At 38.0% G+C, this 24,958-nt stretch overlaps 1 protein-coding gene across 1 annotated transcript; it reads left to right on the top strand.

Annotated features, from left to right (window-relative positions):
- Positions 1 to 704: 704 nt before the first annotated feature.
- On the top strand, positions 705 to 23,918 carry LOC138439122 (sterile alpha motif domain-containing protein 9-like). The gene is given in 4 exon segments (XM_069587406.1): positions 705 to 1,365; positions 10,040 to 10,283; positions 18,979 to 22,901; positions 22,903 to 23,918. Coding segments are annotated over 2 exon segments (4,746 nt in total). The 5' UTR covers positions 705 to 1,365; positions 10,040 to 10,283; positions 18,979 to 18,986; the 3' UTR covers positions 23,734 to 23,918.
- Positions 23,919 to 24,958: the final 1,040 nt, after the last annotated feature.

The following is a 24,958-nucleotide window of genomic DNA, read 5'->3' as shown; positions in this document are numbered from 1 at the left end:
CTTTATTTTGGGGGGCTCCAAAATCACTGCAGATGGTGACTGCAGCCATGAAATTAAAAGATGCTTACTCCCTGGAAAGAAAGTTATGACCAACCTAGATAGCATGTTCAAAAGCAGAGACATTACTTTGCTAACAAAGGTCCGTCTAGTCAAGGCTATGATTTTTCCAGTGGTCATGTATGGATGTGAGAGATGGACTGTGAAGAAAGCTGAGTGCCAAAGAATTGATGCTTTTGAACTGTGGTATTGGAGAAGACTCTTGAGAGTCCCGTGGACTGCCAGGAGATCCAATCAGTCTATTCTAAAGGAGATCAGCCCTGGGTGTTCTTTGGAAGGACTGATGCTAAAGCTGAAACTCCAATACTTTGGCCACCTCATGCGAAGAGTTGACTCATTGGAAAAGACTCTGATGCTGGGAGGGATTGGGGGCAGGAGGGGAAGGGGATGACAGAGGATGAGATGACTGGATGGCATCACCGACTTGATGGACGTGGGTTTGGGTGAACTCTGGGAGTTGGTGATGGACAGGGAGGCCTGGCGTGCTGTGATTCATGGGGTCACAAAGAGTCGGACACGACTGAGCGACTGAACTGAACATGAACGTGCTAAGTCACTTATTCACGTCCAACTCTTTGAGACCTCATGGACTGTAACTGACCAGGATCCTCTATCCATGAACTTCTCCAGGCAAGAATACTGCAGTGGGTTGCCATTTCCTCCTCCAAGGGATCTTCTCCCCTCAGGGATCAAACCCACATCTCTTGTCTTCTGCATTGTCGGTGGGTTCTTTACCACTAGTGCCACCTGGAAGTCCCTAGGGAGCTCCAAAAAGGCCCTGAAAGCCACTCCTTTACATTCTTTTTGGGAAAACAGAGACAGGTGGATAGTGCACCCAAGAAAACCAGTGAAATGCCTGCTTAAAGTCCTACTCAAGTTCTGGGCTCTTGGCAGCCCTCAAAAGTCTCAAGCAAAGAAAATATTTTAACCTTTGAATTCTAACCGCACACACCAGAAGAGTGGATGACTAATGGCTTACCGAAGGACTCCTTTCAGAGAGAAAAAAAAAAAAAAGTTACTTCAGTAAATGCAGATCTGGGAAAACGAAACTGAAATCAAATGTGCAGACTTCCTTCTCCCCACCTTCCAGTTTCGGCACACCCATACTGAGAAACACTGCCATTTCTGAGCCGATTAGAGCTCTGACTGAAGTGGAAGCAGAGGAGAAACGTACATAAAAACCTGACTGAAAAAAAAGTATTTTTCTCTAGCCTGCTAGGAAGAAGAAAACACAGACGTTTGAATGACTCCTACACTGAAATATATGATTTTCCTGTCGTTTATTAGAACTATGCAAGAAAAATCGGGGTGAGTACAATATCTGTTATTAACAGTTTTATTACTATCTATAGCAGCATTTTATTGAGTAGGAAGGAATCTACTTCTCAATTAGAAAATTGAAATATACTCCAAAATATGATATTTTAAGCCTAAACTTTAAACTGTTCACTGCTGTGACACTGTGTGCTTCATATTAATAAAAAAGAAGTCACAATATTCCATAAAATATGCAGCTGAAAACTAAAGGCACTTCTCCTTTAGAGGTATTTTTATTGATGAACTCCCTCATGGCATTAGCAACATCTCCAAAAAGAACATATAATTGAAAATTTTTAAATGTACTTTCTACTAATCTACTCTAAGGAGTTGCCAGAAAATAAAACTCCCTGATAAATCCTCACATATTAGTGTCAGATGATATGTATTATAAGGAGACAGAGTCAGGGATAGTGCTAGAGTTGTAGACAGATTACAGAAAGTACTTGAAATTATAACAGCCTTCCTCTTTCCTGGTAAAAATCTTGGGTTTATGTCTGATTTTCTCCAAGGTAAGGAACAAGGTAGTACCAGAGGGTGAGGGAAATACAATTCTGATTAAAACCCTACTCTTCAATTTCCTTTTCTTTTAGAAAAATGAACCAGCCCTAAAGTTAACTCTACAGGTGATAAATATATACGTGTTTGATCAATCAACTAACAATCAATTAACAAGTTCCTTTTTAAAATACTAGTTGCTAAGAAGCTCAGAACCAAATTTTCGGGGCAGTTCTAGTAAAGTATATAGAATTTAAAAATTATTTTTGCAAATTTCATCTGCATATGCAATGGGAAAATCATGTATTTCGGTGTAGGAAACATTCAAATGTCTGTGTTTTCTTCTTCCTACTTACTATATTAGAGAAAAAAAAAACTTCAGGGTCTTTTATGGTTCCATACAAATTTTAGAATTATTTGTTCTAGCTCTGTGAAAAATGCCTTTGCTGTTTTGATAGGGATTGCATTGAATCTGTCGATTGCCTTGGGTAGTATGGCCATTTTAACAACATTAATTCTTCCAGCACATGAACACGGTCTATCTTTCCATCCATTTTGTTGCATCAGTGTCACGTGGTTTCCAGTGTAAAGGTCTTTTAACTCCTTAGATTTATTCCTACCGATTTATTATTTTTGATGCAAGTATAAATGTGATTGTTTTCTTTATTTCTCTTCTGATAGTTTGTTGTTAATGTATAGAAACACAACAGATTTCTGTATATTAATTTTATATCCTGCAATCTTACTGAATTCATTTATTAGTTCTAATAGTTTTTTTGGCGGCATGTTAGGTTCTTCTGTACATAGTATTATGTTATCTTCTATACATAGTATTATGTGGTTAGAATTCAAAGGACAGTTTTACTTCTTCATATCCAATTTGGATGACTTTCATTTCTTTTTCTTGTTTAATTGCCATCACTAGTATTTCCAATGCTATGTTAAATAAAAGTAGCAAGAGTAGGCATCCTTGTCTTGTTCCTGATCTTAGAGGGAATGCTTTCAGCTTTTCACTATTAGTTTGATGTTGACTATAGGTTTGTTATATATGGTTCTTATTATGTTGATATATGTTCCCTGGGTCGGGAAGATCCCCTGGAGGAGGGCATGGCAACCCACTCCAGTATTTTTGCCTGGAGAATTCCATGGACAGAGCAGCCTGGTGGGCTACAATCCATGGGGTCGCAAAGAGTCGGACACAACTGAGCAACTAAGCACAGAACACGTTCCCTCCATGCCTGCTATATTGAAGGTTTTTTTTTTATTATCATAAATGGATTGTTAAAAGCTTTTATTGAATCTTTTGAGTTGATCAGATCATTTTTATTATTCAACTTGTTAGTATGGTCTTTCACATTGATTGATTTACAGATACTGAACCATTCCCGCATTGCTGGGATAAATCCCACTTGATCATGATTAGGATCCTTTCTCATCTAGCGTATTGTTTACGGCCCATGTTTCTTTCTTGACATGCTCTCTGGATAATCTGCCCACTGATATAAGTGGAATGCTAAAGCCCCATAATACTGTTGTATTGGTTTCAGTTTCTTTCTTTATGTTTGTTAATATTTGCTGCATGTATTTAGGTGTTCTTATGTTGGGTACAAGGGGAACATTTCATGCAAAGACGGGCTTGATGAAGGACAGAAATGGTATGGACCTAACAGCAACAGGAGATATTAAGAAGAGGTGGCAAGAATACACAGAAGAACTGTACAAAAAAGGTCTTCATGACCCAGATAATCACGATGGTGTGATCACTCACCTAGAGCTAGACATCCTGGAATGTGAAGTCAAGTGGGCCTGAGAAAGCATCACTACAAACAAAGCGAGAGGAGGTGATGGAATTCCAGTTGAGCTATTTCAAATCCTGAAAGATGATGCTGTGAAAGTGCTGCATTCAATATGCCAGCAAATTTGGGAAACTCAGCAGTGGCCACAGGAATGGAAAAGGTCTGTTTTCATTCCAGTCCCAAAGAAAGGCAATGCCAAAAAATGATCAAACTACCACACAGTTGCACTCATCTCACACACTAGTAAAGTAATGCTCAAAATTCTCCAAGCCAGGCTTCAGCAATACATGAATGGTGAACTTCCAGATGTTCAAGCTGGTTTTAGAAAAGGCAGAGAAATCAGAGATCAAATTGCAAACATCTGCTGGATCATAGAAAAAGCAAGAGAGTTCCAGAAAAACATCCATTTCTGCTTTATTGACTATGCCAAAGCCTTTGACTGTGTGGATCACAATATGGATGTGAGAGTTGGACTGTGAAGAAAGCTGAGCACCAAAGAATTGATGCTTTTGAACTGTGGTGTTGGAGAAGACTCGAGAGTCCCTTGGACTGCAAGGAGATCCAACCAATCCATTCTGAAGGAGATCAGCCCTGGGAGTTCTTTGGAAGGAGTGATGCTAAAGCTGAAACTCCAGTACTTTGGCCACCTCATGTGAAGAGTTGACTCATTGGAAAAGACTCTGATGCTGGGAAACATTGAGGGCAGGAGGAGAAGGGGATGACAGAGGGTGAGATGGTTGGATGGCATCACCGACTCAATGGACATGGGTTTGGGTGAACTCCAGGAGTTGGTGATGGACAGGGAGGCCTGGCGTGCTGCAAGTCATGGGGTCGCAAAGAGTCAGACACAACTGAGCGACTGAACTGAACTGAACTGATGTTGGGCTTCCCTAGTGACTCAGAGGGTAAGAATCCATGCAATGCAGGAGACCCAGGTTCAATCCTTGGGTCAGAAAGATTCCCTGGAAAAGGGAATGGCTACCCACTTCAGTATTCTTGCCTGGAGAATTCCACGGACAGAGGACCATGGGGGCCTATAGTCCATGGAGTGGCAAAGAGTCAGACATGACTGAGCGACTAACACTCTGTTTTCATGTTGGGTGCATCTATATTTGCAATTGTTACCTCTTCTTGTTGTATCAATTTATCTTTATGTACTGTTCTTTTTTTCTTGTCATTTGTTGTAGTCTTTTAAAGTATATTTTGTCTGATAAAAGTATTGCTACTCCAGCTTTTCTTGTTCAATTTGTGCAGAATATGGTTTTCCTTCCCCTCACTTTCAATTTGCCCATCCCCCTTCCCCACTCCAGCACCTGGTAACCTCTGTTTGCTGAGTTCAACTTTGAAGGGGAAGTGGTTGTTTTCTTAGATTCCACATATAAGTGAGCTCATACAGTAATTGTCTTTCTCTTTCTGTCTTATTTCGCTTAGCATAATGGCCTTCAGTTTCATCTATATTGTCACAAATAAAAGGATTTCCTTCTTTCTTATAGCTATTGTAAATATGTTTATTTGCTACAATGCACGTGGGAGTGCAACTGTCTCTTCAAAATACTTATTTCATTTCTTTCTGATATATAGTCAGAAGTGAGATTGCTGGATCACAGAGTAATTCTGTTTTTAATTTTTTGAGGACTCTCCATACTGTTTTCCATAATGGCTGTACCAGTTTACATCCCCACTAGCAATGTACAAGTGTTTTCTCCACATCCTCACCAGCTCTCATTATCAGTTTTATTTTTGAATAACAGCCATCTAACAAGCATGAGGGATTACCTCATTTTGATTTTGATTTATATTTCCCTGATGATTAGTGATATTAAACACTTTTTTCCTATATCTGTTGGCCATTTGTGTGTTCATTTGGGAAATGTCTGTTTGGGTCCTTTGTTTATTTTTCAAATAAGATTGTTCATTTTCTCGCTATTGAGTAGTTTGAGTTCCTTATGTATTTTGAAGGAGAAGGGGACAACAAAGAATGAGATGGTTGGATGAAATCACCGACTCAATGGACATGAGTTTGAGCAAACTCCAGGAGTTGGTGAAGGACAGGGAAGCCTGCAGTGCTGCAGTCCATGGGATTGCAAAGAGTTGCACATGACTGAGCCACTGAACTGAACTGAACTAAGATAGGGTTTGCCAGTATTTTCTCTCATTCCACAGGGGGCCTTTTCATTCTGTGGATTGTTCCTTTTGCTGTGCAGAAGTTTTCAGTTTTTTAGTTTGCAGTCCCATTTGTCTGTGTTAGCTTTTATTGTTTGTGTTTTGGGGGTCATATCCAAAGCTTGTTGCTCAGACTGATGTCAAGAAGATTTTCCTCTATTTTCATCTATAGTTTTTTGGTTTCAGGTCTTAGAGTTAAGTCTTTAATCAATTTGTGTTTTCTACTCAAGATCACTTTTTCATGGGTCTTTTGTAGTTCCATATGAGTTTTAGACTTTTTTTTTTCTATTTTTGTGAAAAATTTCATTGGAATTTTAATAACTATTGCATTGAATCTCTAATTGATTTGGGTAGTATAAACATTTAAATAATATTCTTCTAATTCATAACACAGGATACCTTTCATTTATTTGTGTCTTCTTCAGTTTCATCAGTGTTTCACAGTGTTCAGTGTATGGATCTTTCACCTCCTTCTTCAAATGTATCCCTGAGTAATTTTTATGCTACTGTAAGTGAGCTCATTTTAATTTTTTTCAGATAGTTTACTGTCAGTGTATAGAAATGCAGCTTTTTATTTTTTTAACTGATTTTAAAATGTTATTATAATAATTATTTTTAAATTGATCTACTGTTCATGCTAATCATAATTTTATCTTTTTAATCTTTTTAAAATATAAATTTGTTTATTTTAATTGGAGACTAATTACTTTACAATATTGTATTGGTTTTGCCATACATCAACATGAATCTGCTACGGGTGTACACATGTTCCCCATCCTGAACCGCCCTCCCACCTCCCTTCCCATACCATCCCTCAGGGTCATCCCAGTGCACCAGCCCTGAGCACCCTGAAGCATGTGTCAAACCTGAACTGGTGATTCCTTTCACATGTGATATTATACATGTTTCAGTGCCATTCTCCCAAATCATCCCACCTTCGCCCTCTCCCACAGAGTCCAAAAGACTGTTCTATACATCTGTGACTCTTTTGCTGTCTCGCATACAGGGTTATAGTTACCATCTTTCTAAATTCCATATATATGCATTAGTATACTGTATTGGTGTTTTTTTTTCTTGCTTACTTCACTCTGTATAATAGGCTCCAGTTTCATCCACCTCACTAGAACTGATACAAATGTATTCTTTTTAATGGCTGAGTAATACTCCATTGTGTATATGTAACACAGCTTTCTTATCCATTCATCTGCTGATGGACATCTAGGTTGCTTCCATGTCCTGGCTATTGTAAACAGTGCTGTGATGAACATTGAGGTACACATGTCTCTTTCAATTCTGGTTTCCTTGGTGTGTATGCCCAGAAATGGGATTGCTGGGTCGAATGGCAGTTCTATTTCCAGTTTTTTAAGGAACCTCCACACTGTTCTCCATAGTGGCTGTACCAGTTTGCATTCCCTTACACCTACAGTGTAAGAAGGTTCCCTTTTCTCCACACCCTCTCCAGCATTTATTGCTTGTAGACTTTTTAAGAGCAGCCATTCTGACCAGCGTGAGATGGTACCTCATCATGGCTTTGATTTGCATTTCTCTGATAATGAGCGATGTTGAGCATCTTTTCATGTGTTTGGTAGCCATCTGTATGTCTTCTTTGGAGAAATGTCTGTTTAGTTCTTTGGCCCATTTTTTGATTGGATCATTTATTTTTCTGGAATTGAGCTGCAGGAATTGTATGTTTTTAATTCTTTGTCTGTTGCTTCATTTTCTATTATTTTCTCCCATTCTGAAAGCTGTCTTTTCACCTTGCTTATAGTTTCCTTTGTTGTGCAGAAGCTTTTAATTTTAATTAGGTCCCATTTGTTTATTTTTGCTTTTATTTCCAAGATTCTGGGAGGTGGGTCATAGAGGATCCTGCTGTGATTTATGTCAGAGAGTGTTTTGCCTATGTTCTCCTCTAGGAGTTTTATAGTTTCTGGTCTTACATTTAGATCTTTCATCCACTTTGAGTTTATTTTTATGTATGGCATTAGAAAGTGTTCTAGTTTCATTCTTTTACAAGTGGTTGACCAGTTTTCCCAGCACCATTTGTTAAAGAGATTGTCTTTTCTTCATTGTATTTTCTTGCCTCCTTTGTCAAAGATAAAGTGTCCATAGGTGTGTGGATTTATCTCTGGGCTTTCTATTTTGTTCCATTGATCTATATTTCTGTCTTTGTGCCAGTACCATACCGTCTTGATGACCATGGCTCTGTAGTAGAGCCTTAGGTCAGGCAGGTTGATTCCTCCAGTTCCATTCTTCGTTCTCAAGATTGCTTTGGCTATTCGAGGTTTTTTGTATCTCCATACAAACTGTGAAATTATCTGTTCCAGCTCTGTGAAAAATACCATTGGTAGCTTGATAGAGATTGCATTGAAAATAGATTGCTTTGTGTAGAATACTCATTTTCACTATATTGATTCTTCTGATCCATGAACATGGTATATTTCTCCATCTATTAGCGTCCTCTTTGATTTCTTTCACCAGTGTTTTATAGTTTTCTATATATAGGTCTTTTGTTTCTTTGGGTAGATATATTCCTAAGTATTTTATTCTTTTTGTTGCAATGGTGAATGTAATTGTTTCCTTAATTTCTCTTTCTATTTTCTCATTATTAGTGTATCGGAATGCAAGGGATTTCTGTGTTTTGATTTTATATCCTGCAACTTTACTATATTCATTAATTAGCTCTAGTAATTTTCTGGTGGAGTCTTTAGGATTTTCTGTGTAGAGGATCAGCTTTTTAATATTGATTTGTATCTTGTACCTTTCCCTAATTTGTTTTTTGTTCTAAAGGTTTTTTCTCTCTCTCTCTCTCTCTCTTTTTTTTTTTTCTATTTTTGGGTGGTTTCTAAGGTTTTATGGGCTTCCCTGGAGGCTTAGATGGTAACGAATCTGTCTGCAATGCAGGAGACCTGGGTCTGATCACTGGGTTGGGAAGATCCCCTAGAGGAGAGCATGGCAACCCACTCCATTATTCTTGCTTGGAGAATCCCCACAGACAAAGGAGCCTAGCGGCCTGTAGTCCGTGGGGTCGCAAAGAGTCACAACGGAGCAACTAAGCACACACACAAGGTTTTATGTGTATAATATCATTGCAAACAGAAACAATTTTTCGCTTCTTCCTTTTCCTGTTTGGAGGCCTTTATTTATTTTTCTGCTAATTGCTCTGTCTAGGACTTTTACTTTTGTATAGAAGGAAAGTGCTGGGAGTGGAAATTCTTGGCTTGATCTTAGAGGAAAAGCATTCAGTTTTTCACTACTGAGTATGATGTTAGCTATGAGCTTGTCATATATGGCCTTTATTGCATTTAGGTAATAACCCCTAACCGTTCTATACCAAATTTGTTGAATTTTTGTCATATAATACAAGTAAAGAATTTCATTAAATACTCTTTCTGGATCTATTGAGAGATCATATGATTTTTATCCTTCATTCTTTTAATGTGATATGTTGCATTTATTGGTTTGCATATCTTGAACCATTTTTGCATCCCAGAGATAAATCCCATTTGATTATGGTATATGATCTTTATAATGCTTATAATGTTCTGTTGAACTTCATATTCTTGTATTTTGTCGATGATTCTTACATTTATGTTCATCAGTGATATTGGTCTGTAACTTCCTTTTTCTTGTACTGTCCTTCACTGGCCTTGGAATCATCATTAAGCTGGCCTCATAAAATGTACTTGTAACTGTTCCCCCCTTTTCTGTTTTTTGGAAGAATTTGAGAATTAACATTAATTCTTCTTTAAATATTTGGCAGAATTCACTGGTGAAGCCATGAGGTCTGAGATTTTTCCTTTTTTGTGAGGTTTCAATTACTAATCCAAACTGCTTACTCATTATTGGTCTGGGAGGTTTCAGTTGCTGATTCAAACTCCTTCCTCATTGGTCTGTTCAGATTCTTTATTCATGATTCAGTCTTGATGGTTTGTATGTTTCTAAGAATTTATTTATTTATTCTAGCATTGTCCAGTTTGGGGCATATAAATGTTCACAGTGGTTTCTTAATATACTTTGCATTTCTGTGATATCAGTTGTAACATCTCTCTTTCATTTGTAATTTTATATATTTGAGTTTTATCTACTTGTTTCTTAGTCTAGCTCAAGGTTTGTCAATTTTGTTCATGTTACAAAACAATAGCTCTTAGTAGCAAGAGAAGAGTGATGCCTCAGTCACTGACTTGGCTGGTCTTCTTTTCTCTTTGCAGTGTTATTTCCTTCATGCCCTGCTGCTTCGAGATACAAACTATTTTTAAGAAACTTGGTATTGATACGAAGATCTTCTTTTGAATATGGTGGAGTAGAAGGACCCTAAGCTCACCTTCTGAACACACCCAAATCACCATCTGAAGAACTATCTGCAGAACAACCGTCATTGAAAAACACTGAAACCTACTAGAAAAGATCCTCTACAACCAAAGACATAACAACAACTAAAGCCCATCCCCCCAGGTGGGTGACCCACAGATAAGAGAATAATTATATTACAGAGGTTTTCTCATGAGGGTGAGATTCTGAGCCCCACATCAGTCCTTCCAGTCCAGAGGTCTGGCAGTGGGAAAATATGACCTTTTCCATGGTTCTTCTAGTTTCTATTTCACTTATTCCTTTTCTGATTTTATTTCATTCCTTCTGTGAACTTTAGGTTGAGTTTGTTCTTGAGGTATAACATTGGGCTGTTTATTTGAGATCTTTCATAATGTAGGCCTTTGTCACTATTAACTACTCTCATAACTGTTTGTGCTGCATCTCATAAGTTTTGGTGTGTTGTGTTTCCACTTTTGTCTCGAGATATTTTTGATATCCCTTTTGACTTATTCTTTGACCAAATGGTTGGTCAGAAGTATTTTATTTAACTTCCACATATTTATGAATTATACAACTTTCCTTCTATTATTGATTTCTAGTTTCATATCATTGTGGTCAGAAAAGATACTTGATGTGGACTTCAAGTTTCTTAAATTTGTTAAGACTTCTTATGTGAACTAATATAAGATCTATCCTGGAAAATGTTCCATGTGTACGTTGAAAGAATGTGTATGCTGTTGCTCTTGGATGGAATGTACTGAATATGTCTGTTAGATCCATTTGACGTATGGTGTTGTTTAGGTATGCTGTTTCCTTATAGATATTTTGTCTGAATGATCTATCCATTGTTAAACCTGGGATATTGAAGTCACCTACTATTATTGTATATGTCTATTTCTCCCATTTAGATTTACTAATACTTGCTCTATTTTTAGGTACACTGAAGTACCTAAATTTTGGTGCATTATATATATATATATATTTTTTGTGTGTGCATTATATATTATCATCTTGATGAATTGGCCGCTTTATCATTATATAGTAACCTTTGTCTCTTTTGACCATTTTGACTTAAAGTCTATCTTGTCCAATTGTAACCACTCCTGCCTTCTTCTCATTGCTGTTTGCATGGAATATGTCTTCTCATCCCTTCACTGTCAGTGCATGTATGTCCTTAAGACTAAAATGAGTCTCTTGAAAAGAGCATATCTCTGTCCGATCTGATTTTTTTTAATCCATTCAGACACACTATATCTTTTGATTGGATAATTTAATTCTTTTATATTTAAAGTAATTGTTGATAGGTAAAGAGGTAAAGAATCTCTCTCTTCAGGAGATGCAAGAGACATGGATTTGATCCCAGGGTCAGGGAGATCTCCTGGAGCAGGAAATGGTAACCTACTCCAATATTCTTGCCTGGAATATTTCATGGACAGAGGGCCCTAGTGGTCTAGAGTCCATGGGGTTGCCAAGAGTCAGACACTACTGAGTGAGCACACAGGCACACAGGATTTGCTATTGCCATTCTGTTTGTTGTTTTCTGGCTGCTTTGTAATTCCTTTGTTTCTTTCTTCCTCTCTTGCTGTCTTCCTTTGTGATTTGATGACTTTTTGTAGAGGTATGCTTTGACTCCTTTCTTTTTATGTTTGTTTTGTATATCTGTGCATGCTTGTGTGCTAAGTTGCTTCAGTCATGTCCAATTCTGCAACCCTATGGACTATAGCCTGACAGGTTCCCCTGTCCATGGGATTCTCCAGGCAAGAATACTGGAGTGGGTTGCCATGCCCTCCTCCAGGGATCTTCCTGACCCAGGGATTAAACCCAAGTCTCTTAAGTCTCCTGCTCTGGCACACAGGTTCTTCACCACTAGCACCACCTGGGAAGCCCTTTGTATATCTACTACAGGCTTTTTACTTGTAGTAATCATGAAGCTTTACATTATTCATCCTATAGACATAACAGTCTATTTTAAGTTTATAACAACTTAACTTCACCCACATACAAAAACTCTACACTTTAACTTAACTTCTCCTTCCACACTTTGTGTTATTAATGCCACAGTTTACATCTTTTATTCATATTGTATCCATTAACACATTATTTTGCTCACAGTTATTTTTATTACTTTTGTCTTTTGCTTTTATATCAGAGTTAAAAGTGATTTATCTACCAGCATTACAGTACTAGAGTGTTCTAGATTTGACTATATTTTCATCATTACAGTAAGTGTCATACTTTCATATTCTTTTCATTTGTCAGCATATTTTTGTTACAACTCAAAGACCTCCCTTTAGCATTTCTTGTAAGATAGGTTTAGTGGTGAATAACTCTACAGTTTGTTTTGGTCTGGGAAAGTCCTTATCTCTCCTTCATTTCTGAAGGACAACTTGAAAGTTTCTTTAGTATTCATGGCTAACACTTGCTTTTCAACACTTTGAATATGTCATCCCACTCTCTACTGGCCTGTAAGATTTCTGCTGAGGAATCTGTTGATAGTCTTATGCAGGTTCCTGTGTATGTGGGATTTTTTCCTCTTGCTGCATTTAAAATTCTTTGTCTTTGATTTTAGTCTTATTATGTGTTTTAGAGAAGATCTTTTTGTATCAAAACTCTTGGGGAAATCTATGAGCTTCAGGAACTTCAATGTCCAAATCTCCACCCCCCCACCCCACCTCCAACAATTGGGAAGTTCACAGACATGACTTCTGTTTTTTTTTTTTTTTTAATTTTTAATTGGAGGTGAATTACTTTACAATATTGTGGTGTTTTTTGCCATACGTGGATGTGAATCAGCCACGGGTGTACATGTGTCCCTCCTTCCCAAACCGCCCCCCCCCCACGTCTCCCTCCCACCCCATCCCTCTGGGTCGTCCCAGTGCACTGGCTTTGCATGCCCTGTTTCATGCATTGAACTTGAACTGGCGATCTAGTTCACACATGGTAATATACATATTTCAATGCTGTTCTCTCAAATCATCCCACCCTCACCTTCTCCCACAGAGTCCAAAAGTCTGTTCTTTCCATCTGTGTTTCTTTTGCTGTCTTGCTTATAGGGTTGTCATTACTATCTTTCTAAATTCCATATATACGCATTAATATACTGTATTTTTGTTTTTCTTTCTGACTTACTTCACTCTGTATAACAGACTCCAGTTTCATCCACCTCATTAGAACGGACTCATATGCATTCTTTTTTATGAAGTGAAGTGAAGTCGCTCAGTCGTGTCCGGCTCTTTGCGACCCCATAGACTGCAGCCTGCCAGGCTCCTCTGTCCATGGGATTTTCCAGGCAATAGTACTGGAGTGGATTGCCATTTCCTTCTCCAGGTTATCTTCCCAACCCAGGGCTCGAACCCGGGTCTCCCACATTGTAGACAGAGGCTTCACCATCTGAGCCACCAGGGAAGTCTGTTCTTTTTTATAGTTAAGTAATATTTCATTGTGTATATGTACCACAAGTTTCTTATCCATTCCTCTGCCAGTGGACATCTGGGTTGCTTCCATGTCCTAGCTAATTGTAAACAGTGCTGTGATGAATTTTGGGGTACATGTGTCTCTTTCAATTCTGGTTTCCTCAGTGTGTATGCCCAGCAGTGGAATTGCTGGGTTGTATCAGCCATGATTTATTTAAATAAACCTTCTGCCTTTTTCTTCCTCTCTTCTCTTTGGATTCCAACAATGAATGGATTGTAACATTTGATGGTATCCAATAATGCACGTAGGCTTTTTTTTTTTCACTCTTTTTCATCCTTTTTTCTATTTATTTTTTTATTTTTTATTTATTTATTTATTTTTTTGCTCCTCTGAATGGATAATTTCAAATGTATTGTCTTCACAAGTTCACTGATTCTTTTGCTTGGATGAGTCTGCTATTGAAGCTTTCTATTGAATTCTTCAATTTAATCATTTTGTTCTGCAATGCGAGGATTTCTGTTTGTTTTTAATGGTCCTTGTTTCTTTGTTGAACCTCTCATTTTGTTCATTCATTGTTTTACTAATTTTGTTTGTGTGTTTTATTGTAGTTCACAGAATTTTGTATGAAGATTATTTGAAAGTATTTATCAGGTAGTTCATTGACTTTCATTTCTTTAAGGTCATTTATTGGAGCTTTATTAGTTTCCTTTGATGGTGTTATGTTTCACTGATTATTCATAACTCTTGTGACCTTGCATTGTTGTCTACACATTTGAAGAAGTAGTCTTCACAGATTGGGCTTAGGCAGGAAAAGGCCTTCTCCAGTCACCTTGTCCAGAGATTGTAGGAGAATTGTCTGGTAGATTCTGAAGATGAGCTTGATGCTGGAGTCCTCAGTGGGCAGGCCTGGTGCCTGGGTCTGTGGCTGGGCTGGACCAGTGCTTGGGTTTATAAGGGTGGGCTGGCATTTGGGTCCATGGGGTAATAACCCTGGCCCCTGAAGTCCTGGTGATGGACTGATGCAAGAGAATTTGGCCTAAACCTGGGGCCGCTGATACTGGCCTGAAGGTTGGGTCCATGAAGTGCAGCCTGACCCTGGGGCTGGCCATGTGCCTGGGTCCTCAGGATCCAGTCTGGAATCTGGGGCAGGCCAGGAGCTTGACTCCAAAGGAACCAGTCTGGAGTCTGTGTCCATAGAGCCCAGCCCAGCACCTGGGCAAACAAAGAGCCTAGGTTCATAGGAGCAGGCCCAGTCCTGGAGTAAGGCAGGAACCTGATTCTGCAAGAGACTACTTTGAGCCTGGGGTCTCCGGTAACTGTCTTGTTACTAGGGTGATGCCAGAGTCTTGGTTCATTGAAGCTCATCTCAAGGCTGGGTTTGCAGAGGCTTGGCTAGTAGGGTAATACCAGCTTCATAAAATGAAATGAGAAGAATTCCCTCTTTTACTGTGTTCTAGAAGAGATTATATAAAATCAGTGTTAATTCTTTAAATGTTTGATAGAATTCTTCAGTGAATCTGTCTAGACCTGGAAATTTTTCTTTGTAGGGAAATCTTTAAAATTAAAAATCCAGTTTTCTTTTAAGTTACAGGACCATTCAAATAATCTGTTTCATATTAAATGGACTACAGAAGTTTGTTTTTTCAGGAATTGTTCCATTTCATTTGAGTTGTCAAGTTTGTATGTGTGAAGGAACCTTGGTATAACTTTTTTATTGGCTTCTATAGATGTTACATTATGTATACATAACTTATGATAGTTCAATAGTGGGGTTTTTTTCCCCCCAGTTTGAGTGAAGCATAGAAATCTTCATATCCCCTTACCCTGTCATGTATAATGATCTTAAATATTTTCACTAAATACATTTAGAACCACATCAGACAGTGGTTTAAAAATCAAACATAAGTTTTAAAAACCAAAGAGAAGTCTATTATATTTACCAGTTTTTTGCTTACTGTGTTCTTTTTTCCTTCCTAATGTACCAAGGTTCCTTCTTTTATTATTTTCTTTCTGTTTAGAGAACTTCCTTTCACCATTCTTTTAAGGTAGGTTGTGTAGGCTGCATCTTTTCATATTCCCCCAGTAGTGCACAAAGTTACCTTTAATTTCTCCACACTGTCCTCACTAACTCTTGTTATTTTCTGGAGGTTTTTAATAGTAGTCATCATAATAGATGTGAAATGATACAGCATTGTGTTTTAGGTTTGTATTTCTCTAATGATTAGTGATGTTGAACATCTTTTCATGTGCTTGTTGGTTGTTTGTATATCATCTTTGGAGAAATGTTTCAGTCCTTTGCTCACTTTTAATTGGGTTATTCATTTTGTTGTTGTTGAGTTGTAGGAGATTTTTTTAAACATATTCCAGATTAACCCCTCATCAGATCTATGCTTTACAAATATTTTCTCCCATTCCACAAATCACCTTTTCATTCTACTCATTGTGTCCTTCGGTGCATAGTTTTTGAGTTTGATATAGTCCCACAAAAGGGCTTACCTTAAAAATTAGTACACTTAAAACAATTTCCCACCTCTTCTCTTTCTCTCTTTCCCTAGCTTATTTTAAATTTGAGCTACTTAGTATCTATAGGCCAGATTACTGAAAGAAATTTCACCTAATTAACCTTTTTAAGAAGGCATTGCATCTCTGTGGTCTCTGATTGTCATAGTATTGTAAGAGTTTCCATCAATTGTGCATATCTTTGCCGGTTTTTGTGTTGGACATAGAACAGACTGGTTCCAAATAGGAAAAGGAGTCCGTCAAGGCTGTATATTGTCACCCTGCCCATTTAACTTATATGCAGAGTACATCATGAGAAACGCTGGGCTGGAAGAAGCACAAGCTGAAATCAAGATTGCCGGGAGAAATATCAATAACCTCAGACATGCAGATGACACCACCCTTATGGCAGAAAGTGAAGAGGAACTCAAAAGCCTCTTGATGAAAGTGAAAGAGGAGAGTGAAAAAGTTGGCTTAAAGCTCAACATTCAGAAAACGAAGATCATGGCATCTGGTCCCATCACTTCGTGGGAAATAGATGGGGAAACAGTGGAAACAGTGTCAGACTTTATTTTTGTGGGCTCCAAAATCACTGCAGATGGTGATGGCAGCCATGAATTTAAAGGACGCTTACTCCTTGGAAGAAAAGTTATGATCAACCTAGATAGCATATTCAAAACCAGAGACATTACTTTGCTGACTAAGGTCTGTCTAGTCAAGGCTATGGTTTTTCCAGTGGTCATGTATGGATGTGAGAGTTGGACTGTGAAGAAAGCTGAGTGCCGAAGAATTGATGCTTTTGAACAAGTGTTAGAGAAGACTCTTGAGAGTCGCTTGGACTGCAAGGAGATCCAACCAGTCTATTCTAAAGGAGATCAGCCCTGGGATTTCTTTGGAAGAAATGATGCTAAAGCTGAAACTCCAGTACTTTGGCCACCTCATGTGAAGAGTTGACTCATTGGAAAAGACTCTGATGCTGGGAGGGATTGGGGGGCAGGAGGAAAAGGGGATGACAGAGGATGAGATGGCTGGATGGCATCACAGACTCGATGGACATGAGTTTGAGTGAACTCGGGAGTTGGTGATGGACAGGGAGGCCTGGCGTGCTGTAATTCATGAAGTCACTAAGAGTCAGACATGACTGAGTGACTGAACTGAACTGAAGGTGTATCTTTTATTCACTTAATATGAATACAGGAATTACTAACCAGAGAATAATAGCTTTAACCTTGGGCCATTGGTCTGGCAGCTTTATGTCTGGAAGGGAAAGTAAATTAACCTGAGTTTTTATCTGCCTCTTGAAGGCAATATTCCTGTGTATTAATTATTTCATGAAAGTGTACCTATATAGTCTATTTTCCACTATCCCCCAGGCTTTTCTTCTTTGTTGATTTGATTCTCCTGTAGTGATTTTATAGGAAGGCTCATGTTTTTGGAGCCATTTTTGGATTGTACTTAAAGCTGACTATTTAAGCTGTACTTAAAGCTCATATTTTTGAGCCATTTGGGGTTGTACTTAAAACTAACTATTATTGTCTATTTTTTTCCCCTAACCATTGCTATATTTTGTAACCCAGATTGCCAATGATTTTCCAAATAGCAGCTTGCCATTTGTATACCAAATAGTAATGCCATTTGTTACTGCCCAGGAATCAGCTATTACCAAATATGATGTGAAAATTTACATGAATGCAATAGTAGCTTCTAAATTCACTACCTAGCAAGCTATCCCAGAAGTCATGAAACTGAATGGCTCACAGATCAATCTAAGGTGTTTGAGGAACATCTTTATTAAATCAATTAAATATCCAACAAAAAGAAAGGGGGAAGAGATGCGTAAAACACTTGGGATAAGATATAAAAAGGTTGGAAGGGTCTTATTATCTGAGTTATACAAGTTCATATATCCTCTCTCTCCCTCTCTGCAGTGTCAGCATTCTCCACTGATTGTGTGGTTTTGAGAATGAAAGTTAAGGTCTTTCCAAGGGAAATCAACAAATACAAGATACCTTGTGTCAGTGACATCCACTTGCTCTAATCAGAGAGATGCAGAGGGACATGTAGGCCTGACTGCAGCTCTAACTCATCAACTAGCCTGATAAGCTACTCAGGATTTTGTTTATGTTTCTTAATTACAGGACCCAAAAGATCAGAATGGGTGTCAAAAGTAGGTGACCCAATTAAAATTTTAAACATATAAAGTGCTTCAAGAGTGCTTCATGAATATTTAATACCTATTTGGCCCTTCAGTCTCTTCCTAACTATGTTTAACACTCACATGGGCTGCCGTCTATGGGGTCACACAGTGTCGGACACGACTAAAGCGACTTAGCAGCAGCAGCAGCAGCAGCTCTATTTACTTTATCTATGTCTATTATAACATGTTTCACAAACTATTTGCTTCTATACCTTGCTTCATAAATATTTCTCATTTTACATGTCCAACTCTCTTTAGTTTTATATAGCCTTTTTTGTTTCTCTTATTTTCTACAGCAGAATTGAATATTTATAAACAATAGAGCTAACACACATTATAGAAAATAACCATTAAGGAGGATGAAACCCCTCTCTCTCTCTCTCTCTCTCTCTCTCACATACACATACACACACACACATATATATGTATATGTATCCCCAAGATGCAATTAATGAATAAGGCAAGCAAGAGAATTGTGCATGGTATGTTGCCATTTGAATGGGAAAAAGTGCTCACACAATTCTATTTGGTAGTATTTCTCTGGAAGGATATAGAAGAAACTGATAATGGTAATTTCCTCTCAAGAGGGTCATTAGAGGGCAGGTATATCCTTTTGTGCCATTTTCAATTTTCTAGGACACACATATATTGTCAATTGAAAAATTAACTGATTATTTTTTAAATTTCTTTATAAAAAATACTAAATAATTTTTCTTTTTCTATACATAGGTATCAGAATGGCAGCACAATTTAACTTACCAGAAAATACAGATGACTGGACAAAAGAGAATGTAAATCAGTGGTTAAAAAGTCATAAAATTGAACAAAAACACAGAGCAATTTTGACTGCACAAGATGTGAATGGTGCAAACTTGAAGTACTTAACTAAAGATGACCTTGTTGCTATGGGCATAACATTTGGACCAGCTATCCAAATAGAACATCTCTTCAAAGAGTTGCTGGAGACATCCTCTGGAGATCCTTTCCAGACACGTAAGAGTGGAAAAGGCAGTAAAAGTGTTCCTAAAACACAGGAGAAAGATGGAGGGACTTCAAAACAAAAGAATAAAAAGAAATCAGATATAGTTAATGACTCTACAGTGAGTACAGTTACTAAAGGTTCTAAGCCACAGAAAAATGAGTTCATGGAAGATGAAATAGATGACACAAAGAAAAAGCAGCCATCCACAGAACCGACATGCATGGCATACCCTTTCGATGAATTCAGTGATCCATATCGTTACAAACTGAATTTTAAACTACAGCCTGAAACAGGACCACTCAATCTCATTGACCCAATACATGAATTCAAAGCCTTCACAAACACAGAAACAGCCACGGAAGAGGATGCTAAAATGAAATTTAGCAATGAGGTTTTCCGATTTGCTTCTGCTTGTATGAACTCACGTACCAATGGCACCATTCATTTTGGAGTCAAGGACAAACCTCACGGAACAATTGTTGGTGTGGAATTTACCACCATCACCAAGGAAGCCCTCATTGACCACTTCAATCTGATGATCCACCAATATTTTGAAGACCACCAGGTCCAAAAAGCAAAGAACTGCATTAGAGAGCCAAGATTTGTAGAAGTTTTACTGCCAAATAGTACTCTATCTGACAGATTTGTTATTGAAGTAGATGTTGTTCCAAAATATTCTGAATGTGAAGTTGATTATTTCCAGATTAAAATGCAAAATTATAGCAACACAATATGGAAACCAAGTTCAAAATTCTCAGTCTTTGTGCGAGATGGGGCCAGTTCTAAGGACATCATGAAAAGTAACGCAGATTTCAAAGCATTTAAATTAGATTTGAAAAGACTGGCAGAATCTAGGAAAGAGGCAGAAGAGAAATGCAGAGTGAAAACAAATAAAAAAGGGAGTGAGGGGCCAAAGCTTGTTAAATTGTTGACAGGAAATCAGGATTTGTTAGATAATTCATACTACGACTGGTACATTCTTGTAATAAACAAATGCCACCCTACACAAATCAAACACTTAGATTTCCTAAAAGAAATTAAATGGTTTGCTGTGTTGGAGTTTGATCCTGAATCTATGAGCAACGGTGTGGTCAAAGCATACAAAGAAACCCGAGTAGTAAATCTTCAGGTCCCAAGTTTGTATGGGGAGGGGAAAACCACAAATGAGAAGATTACTAGTCTGAATCTTTATCAACAACTCAGCTGGATTTTCTGCAATGGCCGGTTAGATCTTGACAGTGAAGAGTATAAACCCTTAGATGCAAGTTCCTGGCAAAGAGAAAAAGCATCTGAAGTCAGGAAGCTGATTTCATTTCTTACCCAAGAAGACATAATGCCAAGAGGGAAGTTTTTGGTGGTATTTCTATTACTCTTCTCCGTTGATGACCCAAGAGACCCCCTCATTGAGACCTTTTGTGCTTTCTACCAAGATCTCAAAGGAATGGAAAATATATTGTGTATTTGTGTAAATTCATGCATATGTCAGAGATGGAAAGATCTACTTGAAGCAAGATTAACAACACAGCAAGATGAATTATCAAACCAATGTGTTTCTTCTTTAAGTCTTGAAGAAATAAATGGAACTATTCTTAAGCTAAAATCTGTGACTCAATCTTCCAAGAGATTTTTACCATCTATTGGTTCATCTACTGTCCTTCTGAAAAGAGAAGAAGACATCATGACTGCTCTGGAAATTCTCTGTGAAAATGAATGTGAAGATACAATCTTAGAGAAGGACAAAAAAAAATTACTTGAATTCAAAGCATCGAAAGAGGAAGATTTTTATCGAGGAGGCAAAGTAACATGGTGGAATTTCTACTTCTCTTCTGAAAACTATTCTTCCCCTTTTGTGAAAAGGGATAAATATGAGAAACTTGAAGAAATGATTCAAAGAGGGGCAGATTCTTCTAAGCCGACATGTGTCAAAATTATTCATCTGTATCATCATCCAGGCTGTGGTGGGACTACGTTGGCTATGCATATTCTCTGGGAACTAAGGAAGAAATTCAGATGTGCTGTGCTGAAAAACAAGACAGTGGATTTTTCTAAAATTGGAGACCAAGTGACTAATTTAATAACCTATGGGACAACAAAGAATCAGGAATACTTACCTATATTACTGCTTGTTGATGATTTTGAAGAACAGGATAATGTCTATCTTCTGCAAGCTTCTATTCAAACAGCTGTAGCTAATAGGTATATTCGATATGAGAAACCTCTAGTGATCATCCTAAATTGCAGGAGATCACAGAATCCTGGAAAAAGTGCCAAGATCTCAGACAGTATTGCCTTAATACAACAATTGTCTCCCAAGGAACAGAGAGCTTTTGAGCTTAAATTGAAAGAAATTGAAGACCAACATAAAAACTTTCAAGATTTTTATTCCTTCATGATTATGAAAACCAACTTTAATAAAAAGTACATCGAAGATGTGGTCAGGAATATCCTGAAAGAACAAAATATTTCCACCAAGGAAGCAAAGCTTTTTTCCTTTCTGGCCCTTCTTAACTCATATGTGCCAGATACCACCATTTCACTATCACAGTGTGAAAAATTCCTAGGAATCACAAACAAGAGAGCTTTCTGGGGAACAGAAAAATTTGAAGACAAAATGGGCACCTACTCTACACTTCTAATAAAAACAGAGGTGGTAGAATGTGGGAACTACTGTGGAGTACGCATTATTCACCCTTTGATTGCCATTCGTTCCCTGGAAGAACTGAAGATAAGCTATGACTTGGATAAGAGTCAAATTATGCTGAACATGCTAACAGAAAATTTGTTCTATGATACTGGAATAGGAAGAAGCAAGTTTTTAGAAGATGTGCAAACACTGCTGCTCACAAGACAGCGCAATGAAAATGAAGGTGAAACAGGAACTTGGTTTTCCCCATTCATTAAAGCATTACATAAAGAAGAAGGGAATGAGGCAGTTCAAAATGTATTACTTGAAGGTACTCGTCGGTTCAACCCAAATGCATTCATTTGCCAAGCGTTGGCAAGACATTTCTACATTAAAGAGAAGGACTTTCACAGTGCTCTACATTGGGCAAATCAAGCAAAAGAGATAGAACCTGGCAATTCTTATATCTCAGATACACTGGGTCAAGTCTTCAAAAGTAAAATAAGATGGTGGATAGAAGATAATGAAAGAAACAGGAGCATTTCTGTTGATGAGCTATCTGGCCTTTTGGATTTAGCAGTACGTGCCTCAGATGCATTCAAGGAATCTCAACAGCAAAGTGAGGATAGAGAGCATGAAGTTAAGGGAAGGTTTTATCAGAAGTCAAAAAAGCGGTATGATACTTACAATATAGCTGGCTATCAAGGGGAGATAGAAGTTGGGCTCTACACAATCCAGATTCTCCAGTTCATTCCTTTTTTTGACAGTAAAAATGAACTGTCTAAAAGAGATATGATCAATTTTATATCAGGAAGTACAGATATTCCTGGAGATCCAAACAATGAATTTAAATTAGTCCTCAAGAACTTTATTTCTTACCTAACCAATTTGAAATTTTCTTTGAAAAAGTCCTTTGATTTTTTTGATGAATACTTTGTCCTTCTAAAACCTAGGAACAATATTAAGCAAAATGAAGAGGCCAAAACTCGGAGAAAGGTGGCTGGGTATTTTAAGAAGTATGCAGATATATTTGGCCCCTCAGAGGAAATTACAGTACAAAGATTTTCGTCCAAAGCTTAGTGTGCCACTTCAGGTAGAACTGTATAGGAGAAACCTGAAAGTTTTAAAAGCAGACAAGTTCTCTGGACTCTTGGAATATCTTATCAAAGTTCAAGAAGATGCTATACACACCATGGAAGATATAATGAAAAAATATACTTTTCTCTTTGAACAATGCACTGTCAGAATCCCACCAAAGGAAAAGCAAAATTTCATCCTGGCCAACATCATTCTCTACTGTATTAAACCGACCTCCAAAATAGTGAAGCCAATTAAAAAACTGAAAGATCAGCTTCGAGAAATCTTACAACAAGTAGGAATGTCATATCAGTATCCAGAACCTTATTTCCTAGCTTCCCTCTTATTCTGGCCAGAAAACCGACAACTGGATCAAGATTCTAGACTAATGGAAAAGTATGCTCGGTCACTGGAAAATTCTTTTCGGGGACAATATAAGCATATGTATCATACAAAGCAACCGATCGCCTATTTCTTTCTTGGGAAAGGTAACAATGTGAACAGACTTGTTCACAAAGGAAAAATTGATCAATGTTTTGAAAAGACAGCTGATATTAATTCCTTGTGGCAGAGTGGAGATGTATGGAAGGAGAAAAAAGTCCAAGAGCTTTTGCTTCGGTTAAAGGGACGAGCTGGAAATAACTATTTATACATAGAATATGGAATCAATGAAAAAATCACAATACCCATCACACCTGCTTTTCTGGGTCAACTCAGAAGTGGTAGAAGCATAGAAAAAGTATCTTTTTACCTGGGATTTTCCATTGGAGGCCCACTTGCTTATGACATTGAGATTATTTAAGAGTTTGGCCTTCTCCCTCCAGGAATATGGACACAATACCACTTAATTTTTTAGACCCAAGATGTATACTTATTTTTTTTATTGGAGGATAATTGTTTTTCAGTGTTGTGGTGGCCTCTTCTGTGAATCAGTCATAATTACCTCTTCCCTTTTCAATCTCCCTCTTCCCTGCCCCCCACCCATTTTACCCATTTGGTCATCACAGAACACCAAACTGGACTCCCTCTGTTATACAGCAGTTTCCCACTAGTTCCCTGTTTCATACATGATAGTGTACATATGTCATTGCTACTTTCTCAATTTGTCCTACCCACTCCTTCTCCCACCATACTTTAAGTTGGCAAATTTATAGATGCAGATTCTAGTTTTTTGGCCCTGTGCATACGGTATTTATATTTCCTCATAAGCATGTTGTAAGTCCCACATAGACTGTGGTGAAAAAGCAAGGAATGAGAGATGTGAAAACTATCAAATATCTTCCTTGCTTTGGACAACACCACTGAGGGCAGAATAAGAAGGAGACGGATGGAATTGGGCTTCCCACGTGGCTCAGTGGCAAGGAATCTGCCTGCCGAGCAAGAAACACAAGAGACATGCATTCAATCCCTGGGTCAGGAAAATCCCCTGGAGAAAGAAATGGCAACCCACTCCAATATTCTTGCCTGGGAAATCCCATCGACAGAGGAGCCTGGCAGGCTGCATTCCATGGGGTTGCAGAAGCGTAGGACATGACTTAAAGACTAAACAACAACAGCATGGAAGGGATGGGAAGCAGTGAATGTCATCATCCAGCTGCACAGAAACCCGCCATTCCCTCAATTAACCAACCAAGGCATGGACTGAGGAAGATTGTCTACTTTCTTCTTAGATGTGAAAATGTTTCAGAATCAAAAGACAATGGTTATTGTACCAAGACATTACAATATCTGCAAAACCATTTCACAAAAAAGGTGCAAACCTCTCAGCAACAACATTTAATCTTACTGGGCAGACTGAGAAGGTACTCTGTGCTTGGCACCGAAGGATCTTTCAAAGCAGAGGACCAGTTCTCTGAAGGTTATACCCATAGAAGTATGCAGATCTTACCAAAGTAGATTGGAGAAGCAGGCTTCCTTTTCATGAAGTAGGTGACAACTGAGCAGAAGTGAATTTTGTTTCTATAGCTAAGAAGCTCATAAGCTTCCAAACAAACAAAAATACAGCAAAATTCCAAAGCTAAGGAATA

The sequence above is a fragment of the Ovis canadensis genome, chromosome 4, assembly GCF_042477335.2.
Source record: "Ovis canadensis isolate MfBH-ARS-UI-01 breed Bighorn chromosome 4, ARS-UI_OviCan_v2, whole genome shotgun sequence".
In the NCBI taxonomy this organism is placed as follows: Eukaryota; Metazoa; Chordata; class Mammalia; order Artiodactyla; family Bovidae; genus Ovis; species Ovis canadensis.
Note: the sequence above shows the minus strand (reverse complement) of the source record. Positions and strands in the feature narration are given on the sequence as shown.